This window comes from Osmerus mordax, chromosome 8 (assembly GCF_038355195.1).
Source record: "Osmerus mordax isolate fOsmMor3 chromosome 8, fOsmMor3.pri, whole genome shotgun sequence".
NCBI lineage: Eukaryota > Metazoa > Chordata > Actinopteri > Osmeriformes > Osmeridae > Osmerus > Osmerus mordax.
Window position 1 is genome coordinate 4,880,208 of NC_090057.1, and position 14,274 is coordinate 4,894,481.

The following is a 14,274-nucleotide window of genomic DNA, read 5'->3' on the forward strand; positions in this document are numbered from 1 at the left end:
GGCATAGTTTGACTATGTTAAATCTGCAGCAGCGCAACATCGGGGCTGATCAGGAGAGGATATAGGTCTGGCATTGGTAGGGCCTAGGTTTCATTATATGTGGGTCCCCTGTCTGTGGGTCCTGGGTGGGAGGTATGTTGTGGGTGAGCGAGGTGTGCTGTGGGTGTGGGTGAGCGAGGTGTGCTGTGGGTGTGGGTGAGCGAGGTGTGCTGTGGGTGTGGGTGAGCGAGGTGTGCTGTGGGTGAGCGAGGTGTGCTGTGGGTGTGGGTGAGCGAGGTGTGCTGTGGGTGAGCGAGGTGTGGTGTGGGTGTGGGTGAGCGAGGTGTGGTGTGGGCGAGCGAGGTGTGGTGTGGGTGTGGGTGAGCGAGGTGTGGTGTGGGTGTGGGTAAGCGAGGTGTGCTGTGGGTGAGCGAGGTGTGCTGTGGGTGTGGGTGAGCGAGGTGTGCTGTGGGTGAGCGAGGTGTGGTGTGGGTGTGGGTGAGCGAGGTGTGGTGTGGGTGAGCGAGGTGTGGTGTGGGTGTGGGTGAGCGAGGTGTGGTGTGGGTGTGGGTAAGCGAGGTGTGGTGTGGGTGAGCGAGGTGTGGTGTGGGTGTGGGTGAGCGATGTGTGGTGTGGGTGAGCGAGGTGTGGTGTGGGTGTGGGTGAGCGATGTGTGGTGTGGGTGAGCGAGGTGTGGTGTGGGTGAGCAAGGTGTGGTGTGGGTGAGCGAGGTGTGCTGTGGGTGTGGGTGAGCGAGGTGTGCTGTGGGTGAGCGAGGTGTGCTGTGTGTGGGAAATCTCCTTGTTCACTCTGCTGTGCCTCACAGTCCTAATCCCAGTGACTCATCGTTCCATGCCCTGAATTCTAAAAGAAAATCAGAATCTCCCTCTCTTGGTCTCTCCTTCATCCCCTCCCACCACAGAGAGGGGTTGTGTGTGTCATCCTCCAGTCTGTCCACCCTCCTCTCCTTCAGCTTTAACTTCCCTCCTTTCACAGTTCCCTCTCTCTCTGTCTCTGTGTCTCTCTGTGTCTCTCTCTCTGTGTCTCTCTCTCTCTGTGTCTCTCTCTCTGTGTCTCTCTCTCTGTGTCTCTCTCTGTCTCTCTCTCTGTGTCTCTCTCTGTCTCTCTCTCTGTGTCTCTCTCTGTCTCTCTCTCTGTCTCTCTCTCTCTCTATTGTTCTGGAAACAATAAATCCCTAACATGGGTGGTTGATGACCTGCAACTGAAACACAACTATCCTGGATCTGACCCGACTTAGCCAAGACCCTGGTGAGCAGTGACCCGTGACGCCTCCATCACATCTCTGTGACCCACCCAGGCCGACGCTGCTGTTCTCCAGCAGGTAGCTGAGGTGGTCGAACATGGCCTTCTGGTTCTGACGGCTGATCCGACAGAAGTAGCACAGGAAGCGACAGCAGCTGGCCACCATCTTGGGGAACGTGATTTCCTGCGGAGGGCGGAGGAGAGACCACAGTCAGGTTTCACCTGCGTTTGTTCACTGCGTTTGAGCGGCAGGTTCAAAGCGGCGCTGAGGGACCGCACGGCGGATGGCCCACCGGTGAAACTATTAGGATGTTAAGCTAAAATGGCATCTTAAGTTGAGCAACATCATGAGATATTCTGACGTAAGAACCCGTGACTGTAAATATTACTAGTCACTCGGTAAGGACAGAAAAGCTGACTCTTACACACATACAGTCCATGCTGACAGAGCTTCTACCAGGCCCTGTAAGGAGAACCGGACAGATCGGATAGCAGCCAACAGGGCAGGAATTTGTGTAACTGACTACGTGGTGAGATTGCTACAGGCTGGAAGGCCTGCGGTCTGTCCGTCAGTCTGGCTGGGGTTGCCCCCGTCATGGGTCTTGTTCATGGTTGGCACGGAGACTGGCGCTAAATCACACCCTCCTCTCAGAGGATAGCCCAAAAAGGCCTGGCATGGGAGCCCTTGCCCCCCCCTCCCCCCCCCCCCCCCCCCCCCCCCAGTTCTCCCTTACCACCTCCTGCCCTCTCCTTACCCCTCGTACACACACACACACCTCTTTCCCTAATCACTCACCGCGCCCCCTCATAAACAGGGCCATATGGCACAATAATAAAGGCTAATAAGCATTTTTTTCTGCTGCCCACTTTTCCCCCCCAGATGTCCTATAAATAAAGGATTCATTAGATACTGGAAACGCCAGCCTTCCAAAACTCATACCTGGGTCTAACTCAGTGGTATAGAATTTCACAGACTAAGAGATTGCGGGTTCAAATTCTCCCGTGTGCTTAAGTGTCTACATACCTGAGACTTGTCTCCTCCCAGGACATTGACCATCACCTCCATGACGGTCTCATGCATGCCCAGCACGCGCATCAGATTAGGGTGCTGGTAAAACACCTTGTTGTTCATGATGTCCCTACGAACAACCAAGATTAACATCAGGTTAGGGTGCTGCTTGAACATAATATATGAACATAGATGAACAGAATTCCAATGTAACTGTGATTGTTACAAAAGCTAAATAAACTTGGCACTTCTTGGAAAAAAATATGCTCCGGCTGAACTGAACGCTACACGCCAAAACGTTCTCTCTCACCCCAGCCCGTCGATCATCAGCTTCTCCTCCACCTTGCCCATGCGCACGGACAGTAGAGAGCGGATCTGGCCCAGGGACGCCAGCAGGTTGATGGCGTCCTGGATGGACGCCGCAGAGATGGTGTAGCTCTTCCTGAGCGCTCGGAGCAGCTCCCCGATGCCGTCGTACTGGCGCCGTAGCAGGCTGAACATCTTCCTGACCAGCTGCGGGTCCTGGATCATGCACTCCTGCGCCCAGCTGGCCATGGTCTGGGAGATCAGCTCCTTCAGGTTGGCTGCACACACACACACACACACACACACACAAGGTTCAAGGTTTTGCGTTGCATCCGCATGGAGTCCGCATGGTTTTGCGACTAGCGAGGTTAGTGATGTTGCTTGTTGTAGCGAGGGGCTTAAGACTGGTGAAAAGTCATGCAAGAGGGTTGGGCTGCTTTCATTCCAGGTGTTCTACTGCATTCTCTTCTATTCTTTTCTATTTGGTTGTATTGCACAGTTCTGCGTGCACGCCAGTAGACCTGCAGTCGGCTAGTGATGAACGACCACAAACACGATCGATAAACCATCTGTCCGTGATAGCGACGGCCGCAAGCACAACGGAATGGAGCAGAACCCTTCAACAGACATGTTTTTTGGGAAGCAAATCTAACAAGTTACACCTTTTGTCTGACAAGAGGTATAACTGCACCTGTTGCCTCTATCCCCTGGAATGAAAAAGACAATATCTTAACATGGTAAGTGAATTTACCGGGACACGTGTGACAAGGGAAAAGAGATGGTGTTTTGCCTCCAGGGCCAGGAGAGTGATGGTATTGTGTTTGCGGTCATCTGACTAAGCAGTTTGTGGTTTTTATATTACAGTACGTCCTCAGGAAAAATCAATACACACACGTTCTCTCTCACACACACACACACACCTTCACACACACACACTCTCTCACACACTGTGACCCGTTTATTGCTTATGTAGTCGTAGCTTATAGTGTGATTTAATTTGATCTCACATGTCAAAGTTGACATATACAACACAAGCCATTGAGATCCCTTGAGCTCCTAAACACACTACAAACAGCACAGACACGCACAAACACACACACAATACATTTACAGAGACTAAGATGGACTAGGAGACATTATGTGGCATTAGATTACAGTTATACTAGTGCTATTACGTATTACAATCCATCCCTCTTAAGTGTAGCATATTTAAAGGGTAGCTCTATTAAATATGTCAAATTCAAACTATAATACATTCTCATTACTGTGTGTGTGTGTGTGTGTGTGTGTGTGTATGTATGTGGGTATATGCATACATACAAGAGTTTAGCTTGAATGCACGTTTGTACTTATGTGCGTGTACTGTAGTGTGTGTGTGTGTGTGTGTGTGTGTGTGTGTGTGTGTGTGTGTGTGTGAGCTTGCGCTTTGTAGATTTACGAGCAGTGGACAGACTCCATCATGGCTGCGTTCAGTTGTTTTTCCTCCTTCTCCTCCTCCTCTGCAGTAAATAATAGCTGCCTGTTGCGGAACTCTCTACAGACACATCAGCCAGGCCTCTCTCTGGTCTAACAGACAGACTACCTAGTGGGGCAGGACTCCTTCATTCTCATCTCCAACTTCCCGTAAAGGTCCTCATTAGGCAGCGGAGCAGGTGCCTGATCAGAATGTGAAGTGTTTCCCATTAGCGACTCTTCCTGAGTAGGTATCAGACGCTTTTAATTTCCGTTTAAGAGCGGACCGATAGATCGTCCCAGTGTGGGGTACAGAGTACATGTAACTTTTAATTGCCTTTCAAACACTGAAGTTGGAGAACAAACAGCGACCTCAGGGAAAACTGGCCAATCTGTTCCTTCACCATCAGCAGATGTGGGTACATTAATGCTCTCCCCTGTGGGCTCGTCACTTGGTTTTGGTCCGCTAGCAAGTCAATACTGAATACTAAACTTGTAAGATGAGGAAACAAGGTCTGCGCACGTTAGATAACATCCTGGGGTTCCTGGAGTGTTTTTATTGGGGAACTTTAACGTACGGGTCAAGATCTGCTTTGACATCCACCGCAGCATTGGCTGGGTGATGTGAGACGTCTCTAGCTCACTGCCCCATCTGTGAGTTAACGAGTATCCATTCACTGAGGAGGACTATACCTGTAGCTACAGCAGTGTTGTGTAACGCCTGTAGCTAGAGCAGTATTGTGTAACGCCTGTAGCTAGAGCAGTATTGTATAACACCTGTAGCTAGAGCAGTATTGTGTAATGCCTGTAGCTAGAGCAGTATTGTGTAACGCCTGTAGCTAGAGCAGTATTGTATAACACCTGTAGCTAGAGCAGTATTGTGTAATGCCTGTAGCTAGAGCAGTATTGTATAACACCTGTAGCTAGAGCAGTATTGTATAACACCTGTAGCTAGAGCAGTATTGTGATTGTAAATGCATGATTGTGATTGGCTGGGTTATCAGCCAGTGGCGCGAGCGTGAGTCGTACTGGGAGGGGCTTCCTCCTCTGGGTGATCCTCCTCTGCCTTCTGAGGCCGGCCTTTGATCTTGTAGAGCAGTGCCAGCAGGCGGCCCTTGATAGACGTGTCCTGCTCCTCCTCTTCCTCCTCCATCGGGATGCCTGCACACACACAGACACAAACACACACATACATACATACAAGTACACACACAACAATGTTATTTTTCAGAGGCCAAGCAGACATGTGCTGTGGGAGTAGGTATGGGTGGAGGCAGGGAGTGTGCGTGCGTGTAGCGTGTGTGTATGGTGTGTGGGTGTGTGTGTGTGTACCGCAGTGCAGACGCAGCTCGTTGTGGAAGGAGGAGAGTTCTTCTTGGATGTCCTCAGGACAGGGGCAGTCCTCCCCAGCACTGAAGTTCAACAGGATGTTAATCTGAGGGAGAGAGGGAGGTGGTTAGATGGACGGGGAGGAGGAAGGGAGGGTAAGGAGATGGATGGGAAGGAGAGAGATCTTAAATTAGACAGAGACACAGAAAGAAAGAGTGAGAGTAAGTGTGTGTGATGGAGAGACAGAGAGTGAGAGCGAGTACATGAGAGAATCAAAAACGACAGCTGAGGCCTTTGGGCTTGGCAGCATCATTATTCTGCGTTGCCCCCACCAGCAGATCCACTTTAGATGTCTGTGGTGCTGGAGGGTTCACCCGTGTGCTGCTCAGATAGCGCGTGTTTGATCACTGAAGATGAGGGTGTTCTGGATACTTCCATTTCCCTCCCTTGGGACTGTTATTAAGATGCTGTTTTAGGAGGAGATAGCTCACCACCAACAGGCTGGAGGCTTTACCAAACACGGTGTGGATGAACACTGATGCAGACTGAGCATGAAACTGGGCTGAGCGTGAAAGTGGACTGTTCCATGAGTGTACACGTGTTCCGGCTGGGCAAATAAGCAGCCCACTGCAGCCCGATTCTGAGTGCTCTTCTTGAGGAAGACTGATGAAATGCAGGGGTTTGGGGAGAAATGTTGTGGGAGTACACCAGGGCCAGGCAGCGCAGGGCAGCGCAGGGCAGCGCAGGGCAGCGCTGATCTCTGAGAAGAGGAAGAGGATGCTGCACTTCCTGTTCTCTGTCGATGCCCTGCATCAAGCTCTCTGCCCTGCATCAAGCTGCTGTACGAACAAAGCATCCAGTGTAAATACTCATGTATACTTCCATATATGTGAAGGTTTCCTAAGGTCAGCAGCGTTACTGCGGACCAACCAGCACCCAGTAAGGACTGAGGGTGAATCAGAGAGGACAGGGTTGACCCTGGGGGCAACCAGGGGGAGGGGGGGGAGGGTGTTTGCAAGAGATTAGTCCAACATATGCTGTGAGAAAGAGAACCTGCTCAGAGGGATATTTTGGTCAGAGGGGTGAAAAGACGCCACAGGCATCTGTCTGACCATGTGATTTAGGAGTGCACCAGAGGGCCTCACACTCTCACAGAACCCTGGTATTTTGGGAGATCACACTAGTCAGGAGCTTTGGATCTTGTTTATTCCAGGGACTGCTGTTGTTTGCATCGCTTATTTTGAAAGTCCACAGGATCGTGCTTCTTTAGGGTGCATACAGTACACCACCTTACCGTGACGATGGGGTGTTTTCATACTAGGACTCCTCAGTATGAACAACGCCCACCCACGAATTGCTATTTTTTTAATTTTATTATTAGTATATTTTTATTTATGTGAAGAAACTGACCTGGACCTTTTACTTCTATTTTACAAGCGGTGTGTATGAGAGGTGGTGGTGGTTTGCGTGAGTCAGAGGAGCTCAGGTTCTGCCCCCGGAGAGGGCAATCGAGACGAGCCCCACAGACGAGCCCCGTGTCCCAGCGTGCACCTCACCTGTTCCTGAGGAGGCGAGCGGAACTCCTTGGTCTTCTTGGCGGTGACGGCGGCCGACATGTTGAGGGCCAGCATCAGCTCGTTGTAGCGGAACTTCTGGTTGAACTGAAGCTTGGAGACGAAGTGGTCGGAGAAGGAGACGATGGCCTCGATCCGCTGCTTCAGCTCACAGTCGCAGAAGTAGTGCAGCAGGTCGCACATCTGCACAAGCAGAGGTCACATGTGTGAGGTGGGTCTGTGTGTGTGTATACACGTGTGTGTGTGTGTGTACTATTCATGTGTGAGCGTGTGAATGTGTGTTTCTCTCTCTCTCTCCCCACCTGTCGTTTCACCGACTCTGGCAGCGTCTTCCCCAGCAGTCCGTTCATGGGCGGCTTGGCCTCCTTCACCTCCTCCTCCCCCGCCTCCACGGCCTTCTCCTCGTTACTGCTCACCTCCTCCTTCTCCCCGCCCGCGGCCCCCTCCTCCGCCGCCGCCTCCTCCTCCGCCGGCTCCCCGAACACCATGGGGTCTATCAGCAGGAGGATGCGGCCCACCTCCTCGCTGGTCAGGACCCCCATGATCAGCAGGGTCCCGATGAGCTTCAGGATGGGGACGAACTGGTACTCCACGCTGCCCCCCACAGGGTCTCTGATATGGGGGCCCCCGCCCTGCACGGCCTCCGTCAGCATGCTGATGGCCTTCTCCTTCAGTGCGCCCAGCGGGATCTGGGGGCTGTGCAGGAGCTGCTGGCGCTTGATGGTGATGAAGCAGGGCGGGGTGAAGTTCAGCTGGGGTTTGAGGGAGGTGCTGAGGCCCACGCCGGGGAGGGAGTGACGCTTGGACTCGTCCGGGAAGAGCTTGATGGAGCGGGTCTCGTCCGTGACGGGGATGATGAACTCGTTGTTCATCATGAGGCGCGAGTCCTTGGCCGTCTCCAGGTGGATGCTGCAGACGAGCAGAGATGGGATAGGTTACTGTTGTACTGTCTCGTCGTCATCATCATCATCATCATCATCATCGTCATCGTCATCACATCTCCGGTGTGTCATGTAACACTCACCTGATGAGCACGTCATAGAAGCCTTCTCGCAGCATGCCAGACAGGTATTGGTTGTCGATGGTGTAGAGGAGCTGTGATTGGTCCAGGTGGCTGCAGAGGGCGTGTGCCACGCGGGTGTTGCCCAGGGCGCAGAGGGCACAGTACAGCTTCAGGGTGTGGTGGTGGAAGGTCCTCAGGTCCTCCAGCTCAGACAGCTCCATAATATCCAGACATCTGAGAGAGAGAGAGAGAGAGAGAGAGAGAGAGAGAGAGAGAGAGAGAGAGAGAGAGAGAGAGAGAGAGAGAGAGAGAGAGAGAGAGAGAGAGAGAGAGAGAGAGAGAGAGGGGAAGAGAGAGAGAGGGGAAGAGAGAGAGATATAGAATGGACAAGTTGGGAGTCTGTTCTGCTCTGGGATGTGGACAGTACCCCTGCACACGCACACACACACACACACCTGTTCTCCTCAGGGATGTGGACAGTACCCCTGCACACGCACACACGCACACACACCTGTTCTCCTCAGGGATGTGGACAGTACCCCTGCACACGCACACACGCACACACACCTGTTCTCCTCAGGGATGTGGACAGTACCCCTGCACACGCACACACCCACGCACACACACCTGTTCTCCTCAGGGATGTGGACGGCCAGCATCTGCAGGGGCTCCAGACACTGGACCACCCAGCCGTGTCGCTCGCTGACCCGGGCCGTGTCCACTGTGAGGAAGGTGTTGGGCATGCGGCTCCACAGCACCGCCACGATGGTCTGGATGTCCAGCCGAGGGGGGCACTGGGGCACCGGGTTCCTCAGCTCGCTCTTAAAGATGGCCGACGACAGGGGCATGGCGTCCTGGACACAGACAGAGGCACGGGGCACAGCTCAGATGAGGTCATCGTGAACTCGCTCGGTTAAGCTGCGCCGATTGGGACAGTCACCCTTTGGTAGGATGGTACATAACTTGTTTTTGTTGTATCAGCACTGCAAATAGATGAGGAGTGGTTAAACAACGAACCTTGATCTTGACGAACTCAAACTGGAAGAGGTTGGCACTGGTGGGTCGGACAAACACTGCTGGGAAGAGCTTGCTGTTCGGCTCCACCTGGACACAGAAACACACAACGTCAACAACGCCAGCCCTGCCGCCGACTCTACAAACATTACCTGGTCAATAAAAAGAGTTTGCGGTGAGAGAGCTGCTAGAGAAAGTTGGTGATTTCTCAGAGGGGCAGCAGGCCAGACACGTGTCTTCAAAATCGACCAATCAATCATCACTCTCTATGCAGCTCAGGCACCGAGACAGCCAGCACATCTCCCTGTCCATGTGGCTCTGAGCAAATGACAGCAGTCAGGGTGCTACGAGGTCCGGTCTGCAGTCAGACAGAATGGATTGTGAGGGGTTTTAAATGCCTCTCTGATGCCTCTCAGCTTGTGCATCAATGCCAAGCAGGGGGAGGCAGAGGGAGGCAGGGGGAGGCAGGGGTAGGCAGGGGAAGGCAGAGGGAGGCAGGGGGAGGCAGGGGGAGGCAGGGGGAGGCAGAGGGAGGCAGGGGGGCAAGGGGAGGCAGGGGGAAGCAGGGGGAGGCAGGGGGAGGCAGAGGGAGGCAGGGCCAGGGTTCTGACGCAGGGAGGAGTAAAAACCTTTTCATCAGGGTAAGAGCCCTCCTATTTCCTCAGAGGGACTATCCTTTAAGAGGCCAATCCACTTCAGAGGCAGAGGCAGAGAGACAGAGAGAAAGAGAGAGACAGAGAGAAAGAGAGAGAAAGAGAGAGAAAGAGAGAGAAAGAGAGAGAAAGAGAGAGAAAGAGAGAGAAAGAGAGAGAGATACAGAGAGAGACAGAGAGAGAGAGGTGTCTGGGCCCCCTTCTTAGTGATAACTCGCACCAGTTCCACCCCCAGCTGTGGAAGATGTCTGAGATGAGTCGAGGGCTGATCTAAGCTCGGGGGACCATATTGATTTATCCCGTCTGCCTGCATCTCGATTAGCAACACTGGATTCTCCAAACTAGATCCTGCATTGCGAGTTCCAACTTTGTATGGCTTCTGAAGAGAGTTAGCAGGGGGAACAGGATGTAGGATGGTCTGGTGATGTGTCAAGTTAAAGTGTACCTGGTAGACCGTCTCTAGCTCCACGCCATTGGCTGTAAATGAGACTAAACCGGTTGATAGCTCAATCAGACAGCCAATCTCCAGGTCCTGGCTGGAGCGTCCGGAGGTGCCGATGAGGTCGCCGCCACACACCATGTAGCAGTTACTCCTCTGGACGCTGGAGAGGAGAGGAACAAGCGCTTTTAGACATGACACATGTATGTCTGCCTGTCAAGATGTCAATGTCACAGTGACTTCAAGTCAAGTTTGTACGAAACAAGCCCAATCATTTGTAAAATAACATTTATCAATTTGCTATCTGTCTATAGTTGTCTTTTGTATTCATTAGCAAATGTTTTTGTTTTTGAGAAGTACATTCAGGTGTTGGACAAGTAAAAAATATGTCTAACTTGCCTGAAGGACAAGTGGCCCAAAATCTTTTTGTCAAACCCTGTATACATATTTATTTTTTACATTGTTTACATATTTCATTTAGTTAGCAGATGCTGTTGTCTAAAGCAACAAATAAACAGTATAAGGATGATTCAGATAATACGAACGTATCAAATAGTCTAACAGTATTTCCCATTGAGATCATGATTCACTGCTGCTCTTAAATGTATGTCCTGTTTGATGACAGTGTTGTGTTTGTTGTAAAGCTGCCAATAGCTATCCATCAGGACAAAACAGGGAAACTCGCCTCTCGTGGACCCTCCCCCTCTCGTCTCCCAGGGTAACGGTGACTGTGCGGGTCTTGTTGAGGTTGAAGTGTTTGCTATGGTAATGGTAGTCAGGGGTAACCCAGCCGACCCACACTGACGCAGGATCCTGGCCGGCAAACACTCTCACCGAGTGGTAGTACTGTAATAAACAACATTCCACACAAGTCCTGTAACGATACCGTAAATATCTACACACACACACACACAGGATACTATAAACATATCCAAACATATAACCATACAACCAGACAGAACATATTTACAGAGGTGCATCAATTTGATGAACACAGACATATTACAGGGCATTTGTTGAAATATTTCTCTTACCTTTGTGATGCTTCCATAGTTAATCGGTTCATCTTCTTTTGGAGGTTGACTGTGTAGACATTTAGGAAATTCAGTCAATGTAAGAGGATAACTTTACCCCAAAACAATATCTACACATATTTCATTATGTGTGTCTCAAAGCACTCCATATGGAACACCAACACACCAACACTGCACAGTTTCACACCTGAGTTTCAAGGACTCGTCGAGTGGCACATTGATGGCACGGAAATCCACGGGCATGCTCAGCCTGCAGTAAATCATGTCATTGTTGCTGTTCTGGGTCCCAAACGTCTTGTGGGTCACCTTGAGACACGGTGGGCTGTCCACCGTCCCGTCAATCCTCGTCACCTGGAGGGACACAAGCAGACGGGGAATAAAACCAGTAGGGGTGGGAGGAAAAATCGATTCACATTTGAATCGTGTTTTTTTTAAAAAAAATTTTTTTTTTTTTTCGAGAGTCACAAATTTGACTGACCTTATATGTAAGACTTTGTTTATCTAGGTTTATCATAACTTTACCTTCAAATATGTTCATTAGGCAACCCAAATACTTTCCAGGCCTGGAGAAGGTTGACCTAGCTAGCTGCAGAGCTGGCCTCACCTCGATATGGTTGTGGTCCACGGGGATGTTGACGAAGGTGGGCAGGCGCTTGCTGAACCACATGGTGACATCGCGCTTCATGTTGACAGCGAACGGTTCGAATCCCTCCTGCAGTCCCCACATAGTGTAGTACTTGAGGGTGCTGGCGTCCTTCCCCAGGTTCATGCGGCCGATCTGGGCCATGGCCATACTGCACACTGGGATAAACCCTAAGGGGGGGGGGGGGTGCAGGTTAGAGATCTTAGAGGTCAAAGATCACCAGGTATGGAAGCAATGACCCAGATCTGACAATCGGGGCCTAGGCTCAGCTAACACTTCATGTATCTGTGACTATCTCTGTTAGGCAGCTCTGCATATACACCGTCACGGAGTACACCTGCCCCAGGACGTCTGGCGGGGGACAAGCCTGGTGTATAACTGACCAAAGCCAACATACTAGAGGAGAAGCCTGGTGTATAACTGACCAAAGCCAACATACTAGGGGAGAAGCCTGGTGTATAACTGACCAAAGCCAACATACTAGAGGAGAAGCCTGGTGTATAACTGACCAAAGCCAACATACTAGGGGAGAAGCCTGGTGTATAACTGACCAAAGCCAACATACTAGGGGAGAAGCCTGGTGTATAACTGACCAAAGCCAACATACTAGGGGAGAAGCCTGGTGTATAACTGACCAAAGCCAACATACTAGGGGAGAAGCCTGGTGTATAACTGACCAAAGCCAACATACTAGGGGAGAAGCCTGGTGTATAACTGACCAAAGCCAACATACTAGGGGAGAAGCCTGGTGTATAACTGACCAAAGCCAACATACTAGGGGAGAAGCCTGGTGTATAACTGACCAAAGCCAACATACTAGAGGAGAAGCCTGGTGTATAACTGACCAAAGCCAACATACTAGGGATTCCGATCAATTCCCTTTTTTATGATGTTTTTTTAATTTATTTTTTAGAAAAGAAAAATGTATTTAAAAAAATCTCAGAAAAATCGTTGATCGATTTTTAATGGTGACCCCAAAAATCGATTCAAGTCGAATCGTGAGGTACCAAAAGATTCCCCCACCCCTTCAACATACCGTCCTCTGTCTCGAAGTCGGTGAAGCAGAGCTCGGAGCCCGTGTTGGTGATGAGCAGCTCTCCGTTGAGGGTGAAGATCATGGACTTGTCCTCCATGTTGATCATGCAGCCCACCACGTCGCCTTGGTTCCAGCTCGTGCCGAAGAACCCACTCCCTGCGTGCATGCGACGACCCTGAGGGAACCACCAACATTACTACAACCCCGAACCATCAACACAGCTACAACAGAAGAGATTGTGATTCACAGCAGTTCACAGGGCATTCAAACCCAAGAAGACACGGGAGCTTGTTTACCCTGTATCCGTCAAAGACGTATGCCTGGTCGTCGATGCCCAGCTCCACGTCGGGTCTGCAGCCGGGCCGGGCCCAGCCCACACGCATGTCTCCTCCCGTCAGGGCCTCAAACTCAAAGTACCACTTCCCCGTCTTCACGGCGTACGTCTGCTCCACGCGGAAGAAGCGGACCGTCTCCACGCTGTACTGGTCCAGCATGTGACAGGCTGGGGGGGGGGCACAACATCAACATATGAACTGCGTGTGTGTGTGAATGTTGGTTGGTGACTTGACCCGTACCCCGCCAGTATCCTTGTGTGGATATATAGTATGAGTGTGTGGTTGTCTGTGTGTATTGTACAGTTTGTGTGTGTCTCACCCTCCTGGTCCGGGGGGTCGATGTCGTACCCGTACCCCACCATGGTTCTGATGGCCTCCCTCAGACTGTCTCTGTTGGACTTCTTTGTCCTCTCGTCCAGCAGAGCGTAGGGCACCAGGCGAGGGTTACGCCTGCTCTTCACGTCCTGCAGACACGAGACCACACAGCACCGGCCAGTTCACACACCTCAATAACCACCATTTCATTACGAGGGATTGTTCTTGTAAACACAGCAGTTGCATCCACTCTTATAGAATTTTTTTTTTACTGTACATTCAGGGGTGTGGTAGAAGGTGACTGGTTACCTGCTGGATACCGTAGGTCCATCCTTGTTTGATTCTGTCCTTGGCCCACACGTTGTGGGCGTTCTCGGCTAGCTTGTCTACCAGAACCTCCTGGCCGGCTGTCAGCTTCACCTCAGAAAGCTCCAAAGGCGTTGGCTTGTAACCGTTTGACATGACGTAGCTGCAACAAACAGGACAGCGACCGCCGTAGTTAGAACAGCTAGCTAGTGTCACGCAGACTACTAATTGTGCTTTTCCACACTGCATGTTACCGGCTCAACTCGACTCGATAGGTTCGTTTTTTATTGCAGATGATGCGACGCCGCAAGAAACTGATGTTATTTTTCTTCGACGCAATAGGCTACGAGGTAGACAACCAAATTTGCACAATGGAAGAAAATGGAAAATTAAAGGCAATTTGAATCGGACCCATACAGCGGAAAAGCCCCAAAAGAGAAATGTCTCAGGTACTGTATGTATGGCTAAAGTGATGGAGGTACTCTGAAGAGACTCACTCTTTGGGAAGTTTGATTTTCTTTAAATCCTCCTCTGCGTTGACGTTCACCTGGGCGACATGGCACCCTAGTGCCAACAGGGTTCTG

The 14,274-nt window shown here is 51.1% G+C and overlaps 1 protein-coding gene across 2 annotated transcripts in view; it reads right to left on the bottom strand.

The window, feature by feature from the left end:
* The window catches only part of ryr3 (ryanodine receptor 3), a 73,113-nt gene that overhangs the window by 28,892 nt on the left and 29,947 nt on the right, over positions 1-14,274 (bottom strand). For both annotated transcript variants that reach the window (XM_067241184.1, XM_067241183.1), the window contains exons 22-41: positions 14,188-14,271; positions 13,694-13,853; positions 13,389-13,533; positions 13,031-13,236; positions 12,735-12,909; positions 11,660-11,868; positions 11,243-11,406; positions 11,056-11,104; positions 10,707-10,867; positions 10,028-10,184; positions 8,933-9,019; positions 8,543-8,769; positions 7,937-8,149; positions 7,215-7,821; positions 6,895-7,095; positions 5,342-5,444; positions 5,039-5,170; positions 2,562-2,835; positions 2,267-2,381; positions 1,294-1,426 (exon numbers count right to left, since the gene is read on the bottom strand). In XM_067241184.1, the coding sequence (XP_067097285.1) occupies positions 1,294-1,426; positions 2,267-2,381; positions 2,562-2,835; positions 5,039-5,170; positions 5,342-5,444; positions 6,895-7,095; positions 7,215-7,821; positions 7,937-8,149; positions 8,543-8,769; positions 8,933-9,019; positions 10,028-10,184; positions 10,707-10,867; positions 11,056-11,104; positions 11,243-11,406; positions 11,660-11,868; positions 12,735-12,909; positions 13,031-13,236; positions 13,389-13,533; positions 13,694-13,853; positions 14,188-14,271 (3,602 nt within the window). The remainder of the gene's footprint in view (positions 1-1,293; positions 1,427-2,266; positions 2,382-2,561; positions 2,836-5,038; positions 5,171-5,341; positions 5,445-6,894; positions 7,096-7,214; positions 7,822-7,936; positions 8,150-8,542; positions 8,770-8,932; positions 9,020-10,027; positions 10,185-10,706; positions 10,868-11,055; positions 11,105-11,242; positions 11,407-11,659; positions 11,869-12,734; positions 12,910-13,030; positions 13,237-13,388; positions 13,534-13,693; positions 13,854-14,187; positions 14,272-14,274) is intronic.